We start from the raw sequence: 8,568 nt of genomic DNA, 5'->3' as shown, positions 1-8,568 counted from the left end.
GGATTGCCAGGGCAAGCCAAGGATTTTCAGGTTTGTCCTGAGGACCCTGACATTAATTACTTTATTATTAATTTTATTTATATCCCGCCCTCCCTGCCGAAGGGCTCAAAAATTAAGGGTCACACAATCACATCAGTGTGACCAAATAGGATAAAACAATTTAAAAAACCATAAAAAAACAATTACTAAAATATCTACATGTGCTAATATAATGGTTTCAGACCATTAAAAGAAATAATTCTTTGTCCCTTGCAGAGAGGGACAAACGCAGTAGAAATGAACAGGAGGTGCAAATCCTTGCAGGTTTGTGTGGTAATCAGTCAACACCATTTAATTTCCAAGTTAGTGTGTCAATCCTATTCCTTATTTTTCGGGGGCGGGACACAACCCTGCAAAATCTTATTGCATTCAACCGGGGTGTGCTTTGGATCAAACGCGCACGTAGGCTCACACATTGACTTGGTTGAAGCAGAGCTTACTTGAGAGTCGCGTCGGCGGTCGAATTCACCCCCCCGGGCTAAATTCAACTAGGTGTACGAGCAGAGCGACCTGCAACGAGTTGCATTTTTGTTGTTGTTGCTGCGATTACAGATAATATAGAAGAAGAAAAAAAATCCATCAAGCCCGCGGCGCTGCAGGAAGTTGAGGTTTTCCTCTCTCCCTTTCCCAGAGGGCTCTCTCTCTCCCCCCCCCCTCCCATGACGTTGCCATGCGGGAATTCCGCTCCCATTCAAAGCATTCCGAGGAGGAGGAGGAGGAGGGTCCTTAGCCGAGGTCCCCAGTCAAGTCACTCAATCCCTCGAGTTGGTTTCCCCCCCTTCCTCCCCACCTTTCCTTCCCCCTCCTCCACTGGAGGGCTGAGTATCCCGGCGTGCAACGCGGCGCCCCCACCCTTTTCGCAAAGAGAGTGTAGAGTGTGTGTGTGTGTGTGTGTATGTGTTGCATGCCTAGTTGTTGTATGTGACTCTCCGCCGCTCCTCCTCTTGCCGCCCAGCCGGGCCCGCGTCCGCTTTCCCGGGGAGGGCTGCAAAAGCGAAAGGAGGGAGCGGCGGGGGCAGGCTCGGTTCCTTCCCACCCCCCCAACCCTTCCTGCGAAAGGCCAGTCTCCGAGGTGGCGATTATTCCTGCCTAGGAAGGAAAGGGAAGCAGCGGCAGGAGGAAGAGGAGGATGACTGCCCGGTGGTTGCGTCCTGCGCTGGTGCTGCTGCTGGCGGGGCTGTGCGGCGGCGCCATGGACGAGTGCGGGGACGAGCAGGGCCGGCGTCCCCAGCGCTGCATGCCCGAGTTCGTCAACGCCGCCTTCAACGCCACCGTGGTGGCCACCGACACGTGCGGGAGCCCGGCCGAGGAGTACTGCGTGCAGACGGGCGTCACCGGGGTCACCAAGTCGTGCCACCTGTGCGACGCCGCCCAGCCGCAGCTGCGGCACGGCGCCGCCTTCCTCACCGACTACAACAACCAGGCCGACACCACCTGGTGGCAGAGCCAGACCATGCTGGCCGGCGTCCAGTACCCCAACACCATCAACCTCACCTTGCACCTGGGTGAGTGCGAGCAGTGGGATGGACGGGCCTGCTGGGGATATGGAGTCTGAAGAAGCCCACCCAAGTAGATGCTGGGGGAGGGGAGGAAAGTTGGTTAGCTGTCTTATCGAGTTTTCATTGAACATATCAAGCAACTTTGTACTGAATTAGACCCTTGGTCCATCAAAGTCAGTATTGTCTACTCAGACTGGCAGCGGCTTTTCAGGGGCTCAAGCTGAGGTTTTTCACGCCTATTTGCCTGGACCCTTTTTAGTTGGAGATGTCAGGGATTGAACCTGGGACCTTCTGCTTACCAAACAGATGCTCTACCACAGAGGCACCGTCCCTCCCATCTAAAATGCATTATTTTAGTGCATTTGTATCCTGTGCTTCCCTCCCTGAGCTCAGAGTGTTGTTTCTGGTTCTCTTCTTCTTTTTTCTCCTCTGGACAGTCCTGTGAGGTTGGCCAGGCTTCCAGAGACTGATGCTCCTGTTTGCTGGTGCTGTAATGGACCAGCATCCTTTGTATTTGCATAGTGAGGGTCCTCCCATAGTATCTTGGCTTTTTAGTCTCTTCTGCTGAAACACAATCTTGTGAGTGTTTAAGGAGCTGCCGGACTTTAGTTTATTTCTGCAGCAGCAGAGTAATGCAGTTACTTCTCAGGAATGACAGGGGTCTTGAAACCAGAGAGTCTTGGCTCCGAACATGAGAGCTGCCTTGTGGAATCACAGATTCCCACAATTCCTACATGCCCCTTCCCTTTCTGTCATGTCTTTCCAACACAGAGCTCAAGATGCTTCTTACTACTTCTGTTTTTGCCTCAGGACAATCCTGTGGGGAGGGTTAGGATGAGTGAGGGAGATAACCCAAGGTTACCCAGCAACCTTTATGGTAGTTTATGGTGGTTTGAACCCTGAGCTTCTCTGGTTCTAGTAACTTTCATCTCACAAAGTGCACTTTAGTCCATGAAACCTTGCTGGGATAGAATCTGGTTTGTTCTTAAGGTTCCAGCCACTAGCCCACATTTAATCTTGTGTCCACTCTACATTATTATTATTCTAGTCTGATACTACATCATGCTTGGCTTTCCATGATTTCGTTTCCAGCTGTATTGCTGTCTTTGGGGTCTCTCCCATTGTCAAGAAATACATCTTAAGATCCTCAGGGCAGAGGCCACACAGAGTGATGGCTGGATGCTTTTGGAAGTCCACAATGAGGTGGTGGCTCTTTCCTCCTGTCCCCACCAGGCACTCTGAGCTCTGCATCCTCTAAACAGGAGAGTTAGGTTTAGCTTCATTGGCCAGTGCTTGCTGACAGACTTTCCTTCCTTTAATGTGTCTAGTCCTTTTTTGAAAGCTCCTTAAATATACTTCTATCATCATTTCTTGTAGCAGTGACTTATGCATTGTGCCTTTATCCACCAGCCCCATATGCATGGGAGTGCTGAGAGAACAATCACTCTGTATATGTTGAAGAAATACTTTACTGAAAGTCTGGAAAGCTCCATGGCCAAATTGAAGACTTGGGTGTGTGCGCCTTACAGCTTTGTAGTGGTAACAGTGGAGGGAGAGTTACTTCTCTCCCACTGGGTATGATGCTTTATCTCAAAATATTGAGAGCTAAGCCAGGGCACAGGAGTTTGTGGCCCTGAAATGTGTTTTCATCAGCACCAAAGCAGCTTGTGCAGTAGTAAAAAAGAGGGTGCCCCTGAGCTATGCATACAGTAGATTTACCACAACTAATGCCCTGGAAGCTTTCCTTCTGACAGCCAGAAGAAATGACGTTCAGACATTGCTGCTTTGTAAAATGAGGGTCCCCAAATGTCACTGATGTGGTCTTGTAGTCATGGTACCCCAATGTGGAATGACTCTCTGCTCAACTCTCAGACTCGTACCATGATGTATTAAATTTCTATTGCCTGGTGAATATTTACCTGTTTCATCAAGAGATTTATGCCTGTTGTGCTCTTAAAGATATTTTGGTTTATTTCTGTCCTGGACTTTGTGGTTGCTTTGGTTTTATCGCCGTGTTCTTGGTTCCTGAGATTTTAAGTGTTATTTTATGGTATTCTAAGGTGTATTGCTGATTTTTAGTTGTGTTTATACATTTATCATATTATGGCTTGCTTGACCTATTTTGTGCTTGTCCGCCACTTTGGGAATGTTCTTATATGGGAGATAGAAAAAATATTTTGAATGAGTAAGTACAGAGAATATCTATGTCTTTTGTTTGATGTCTTTCTCTCTAAACTGGTCCTGTTGATGCTGTGTCCGCACAGTAACTCTCTGTGAACTTTTTCTGTAGTGCCACCCTCCCTGCTCCAGAGATACAAAGCAGAGCTGCTGAGTGCTGTTGGTGCAGGTTCAGCATTCATCCTTGTCAGCTGCCGAAATGGATGTGAGAACCAGGCTCTGGCTGAAGCATCCCAGATGCACTGACTCAGCAGACACTCCCTAGTTAAGAGAGGTGTTTGGACATGTTGTAACTTGCTTTGTCCAGTAGAAGAGAGCTTGTGGGTGTTAATAGCAGTCTTAGTCATTGCTGGCCATAGGGAATGATAACTGATTATTGCTCAATATCAGCAGCTGTCCCTTGCTTATTGCCGAGAATGCTCTGGCTTTGCCATACCTTTTAAGGAGCAGACACCAGTTCTTGATCAGCAGTGATTGTGATGACTTTTGGAAATAGTGCTGCTTTGTCCATTTCTATAGATTGGAAATGGAGTGAAGATGCCTTCTGTAGACAGTGCCATCAAGTCATAGTTAATTTATATATAGGGGCTTCAAGCCAAGATTTGTTCAGTGGTTGCCATTGCCTGTCTCTGCCTAACATTGTCTCCTATCCAACAACGAACCAGGGCTGATCCTGCTTAGCTTCCATAATCTGATAAGGTAGGGCTTGTCTGGAGTCTGGACATCCAGATTAGGATGAGGCCTTTTAGAGAGCCCATACGATCTCCATTGATGTGTACTGATTCTTCATGATGCTGTGGTTTGATGACTGGCATTTGATAATCTTAACCAGTGTTCCCTCTAAGCTGAGTTAGTGTGAGCTAGCTCACAGATTTTTTGAGCTCCGGCTCCCACATTTTTGTCTTAGCTCAGGAAAAATAGTCCCAGAGCAAACGAATTTATGCAGTAGCTCACAACTTTAATGCCAGTAGCTCATAACTTATGCCAGTAGCTCATAAAGTAGAATTTTGGCTCACAAGACTCCCTGGCTTAGAGGGAACTTTGATCTTAACCAGGGGTTTTTTTTGGCAGAAGGAGCTCTTTTGCATATTAGGCCACACACCCCCTGATGTAGCCAATCCTCCAAGAGTTTACAGGGCTCTTAGCACAGGGTTTACTGTAAGCTCCAGGAGGATTGGCTACATCAGGGGTTTGTGGCCTAATATGCAAAGGAGTTCCTGCTACAAAAAAACTTAACCTTTGCAACAGTGGTGACAAAGCTGTGGCCACTGCAGTCACTCCCTTCCTTTCCCCCATAATACATTACACTGTGACTGTCTATTTATTTTGAACAGTTGTTTGGTTTTAGTTCCACAGTAGAATGACACGGGTACTTGTATGTGCTGTACATATATAGAGAGAGCAAAACTTCTCATTTCACAAACTTTTCTGGAAGCAACACACCAAAATGGGGTGGAGAGCAATTGTTTCTCCCCCACACAAGTGCAAAAGGGTTTACTTGTGATGAGAGCTAGTTTCAAAGGGTGGTGAGTGGGTGCCGCTTTAGCAACACTTCCAGCCCAATTCTATAAATTTTTGCTTTGAAGTTGGCGGACCTTATTACACAGCACTGCCTTCTTGAACTACTTTAGAGGGGTGAGGAGTGCAACTCCTTTTGAGGTTAATACGTGCCTATTTTCTGAAACCTGTGCTTCCGCAACAACTGCCTTGGATTGGAGAAGGAGGGAGCTTCAGAGTTAGCATCACCTGCCTGCTTATCTGCATCTAGCTAAAGTCATACCTGCAGGCCTGCTTTCTTTCACCACCTACATGTATTGTGCAACTCATTGTAACAGTGTGCCTGGCTTGACTCTGTGGACTCCCTTTTCCTTGGCCGGACAAAAGGCTTTCCTATCTTCCCTTCTCTCCCTTTATAATCCCATATTTAGTAAGTAGTCTGCATATCTGGACTCTGCATTTTTATTCTTGGATCATGAAATCTGCTCTCTCTGGATGTGTTCTGTGAAGGAATTGTTTTCTCTATGCCCTTCCCCCTTTCCTGTACATGCATTCTTCCCTTTCCCATACAAGGACTCTGTTTCCTCTTCTCACTGTCCTCTTATAAAAGTGGAATGGATTTCTCCTTCCTGATTCCTCAGTGCAATCCCAGACACTCTTCTGTTCACTTTGAGAGACAGTGGGCGTTTCGCTCAGTGTGTCTCCTAACAAGGGCCATATCTGCATCTCTTTGCTGAGGTTGTAATATTTAACTGGGGGTGGGGGCACACTTTAGTGGACTGAAACAGCCAGGTTTAACAAGTCAGTGGATAATGAAGGTAGAAAAAAAATTACAATACCAAGACTGAAAACTTCAGGAGGAGTGATGTTATGGAGAATGTGCACAGTACACAATTCCGTGTTTCTTTTGTCTGTCTAGGGACTTGGAATAACCACTTCAAAGGAGTGGTTCTGTCTGAGAGTTAAACTGTTGCTTTGTGGTGGTCGAACATAATTTTAAAAGGTCACAAAAGCAGTTGCACAGTTAATCCTGTCACACACAGAGCTAAAAGAAAATGGGCTGGCTCCAAAATGTAATAAATTGTGGGGGCTGATTTGTGTAGTATTTTAACAGATTATTCCTCCCTGGTTTTGTTCTTTCGTTGGTTTTCTTTGAACCGTGTGTGTGGCAGAGGAGGAATTTTGAAGTCAGTGCAAACTTCTTCTCCCCCCCCCCCCCCTCTCTCAGAAATGAATCAGTTGCTTTAATGATGACTTTGTCATTTAGGGCAATGCTCTTGACTCTTCCTGGTTGCAAATGGTCGAATATTTGCGCACCTGTGATATGGTAGGTGTCAATTCTAAGGCCTTTTGTATGAAGCAGTAAAGGGCAGTGAATGTAGAGAAAACTGAATTTGCTTGCTTGCCAAGGGGGCTGGTTTGACAATTACTCTTCAAGTTTGGAAGAAGATTTAGGTGTGAGTACCTGCTGTCTGGACTGTAAAGCAGGATAGCACCAAAAAGTGTCAGTGATGCAGGTGGGGTGCTCTTTAAGAGCTTATATCCTGAAAATTTTGTTAGTTTTTAAGATACTGTTGATTTGAATCTTGCGCTTTTGCTGAAGATCAACACAGCTGCCCTCTCTTTTAAGCTCAGTATATTTGAACTGGATCAAATTGTACTAGCTTGCTTGCTTTGTGAAGTTTTGGTTTACCGATTGGGCTCTCTTCTTCTTTTGAAGTGGGGTTGGGATAACATGAAACCTTTTCCAGGTGATCAGCATCTCTAAAAAAAAAATGCCTTTCAGTAGTAAGTGGCTTATCCATGGTTTGGAGAAAGCCCTTGGGGGCAAAAGGAGGGGTGGACTGATAGAGTAATATTACTGTATGTATTCAGTTATTGAGAGAAATCAGATTAGCTTGTCAATTTATGTAATGTAATAAAATGAAATCTTTGAAACTATCTTAGATAATGTTGAAGGCTGGGAGTAGGAAGGATTGTTCAATTTTATCCTCTCTTTTAAATGGTCAGTCATATTGAATTTATGTAAGTGTGCAAAGGCATTTTTGTGTAAATGAGTGGGTGTATTAAACCCCTTGAGGTTCTTTTTTGTGTGTGCCTGGAGAATCAGAGGTGTGTTTAAACTGTTGATTTACCTTAGGCATTGTCCCCTCACCACCACCCCACCCCCATGTCTTGTCCAGTCATTCCTTTTAGGAGTTTTTGGATTTTTCTGATTGTGTGGCTCTATGTATATTCACATGCCGTGCATTTATATGCTGTTTGACTTTAAAGGCTTTTGTAACCAGGCCATGACTCTTTCTATCCAATTTGCTTTTCAGCATGTTAGGCTGAATCAGCAAACAGTAGGATCCTGCTGAGGAGAGATTATTTTAACAAATTCTGCTATTCTAACAGAAGCAGCCATCCTATCTAGAAGTGGTGAAACTATTAGAATATTTCCCGGAAAACGACTGAACTTACGTCTCAGTTTTTGAACTTTGATTTATTGTAAAGACAAGAAGAAGAAGATATTGGATTTATATCCCTCCTCCCACCACTCCGAAGAGTCTCAGAGCGGCTCACAATCTCCTTTACCTTCCTCTCCCACAACAGATACCCTGTGAGGTGGGTGGGGCTGGAGAGGGCTCTCACAGCAGCTGCCCTTTCAAGGACAACTTCTGCCAGAGCTATGGCTGACCCAAGGCCATTCCAGCAGGTGCAAGTGGAGGAGTGGGGAATCAAACCCGGTTCTCCCAGATAAGAGTCCGCACACTTAACCACTACACCAAACTGGCTCTCCAAGACAATTCAGTCCATACAAGATGCCCCGTACATATCTTCTTGTGAGGAAATTAGGAGATGCCTTGTTTCCCCTTCTGTCATTTACTTTGATTAGAATCTTGGAGAGGGTGCAAAGCAGGGCCTTTTCTGTTGTGGTTCCCACTTTTTGGAGGTCCTTCACCCTGATACAGTGGGTAGCATCTGCTGGTGTTAAAACATCTTTATTTTCAAAGTCATGCTGAATGCATATTGCTGTTTTGCTACTGTAACTACTTGTGTTGTTATAAAGGCAGTATTTTTAGATGACATAAATGTCACAGCAAACGCTTCTTAATTATTTAATGGTTTTATTTATAAAACCAGCCTGTCACAGTCGAGGTATGGAAACTGTCTCTGAAACAATTAGATAACATGTTTCTTTTTATACTGTACTGTTGGGCCAGCTGGGGTTTTTTTTTAATAGGAGACAGAAGCTTGATGCCATGGTTGATTAGTTGTGAGTTTATTTTAGCTGTGAAATGTTAAGTGTTCCAAATATGTGTGTTCAAAGCTATCTTTAAAATCTGGGTGAGAGTTTTTGGGGGGCTTTCCT

General features: G+C 45.3%; 1 protein-coding gene across 1 annotated transcript in view; it reads left to right on the top strand.

The window, feature by feature from the left end:
• The first annotated feature begins 1,140 nt into the window (after nucleotides 1–1,140).
• LAMC1 (laminin subunit gamma 1) overlaps nucleotides 1,141–8,568 on the top strand; it is a 157,838-nt gene continuing 150,410 nt past the window's right edge. The window contains exon 1 of the mRNA XM_060232417.1: nucleotides 1,141–1,544. Coding sequence (XP_060088400.1) covers nucleotides 1,169–1,544 — 376 coding nt within the window. The 5' untranslated portion in view covers nucleotides 1,141–1,168. The remainder of the gene's footprint in view (nucleotides 1,545–8,568) is intronic.

This window comes from Heteronotia binoei, chromosome 2, assembly GCF_032191835.1.
Source record: "Heteronotia binoei isolate CCM8104 ecotype False Entrance Well chromosome 2, APGP_CSIRO_Hbin_v1, whole genome shotgun sequence".
NCBI lineage: Eukaryota > Metazoa > Chordata > Lepidosauria > Squamata > Gekkonidae > Heteronotia > Heteronotia binoei.
The sequence above is the reverse complement of the archived record's forward strand: the minus strand, read 5'-3'. Positions and strand labels throughout refer to the sequence as shown.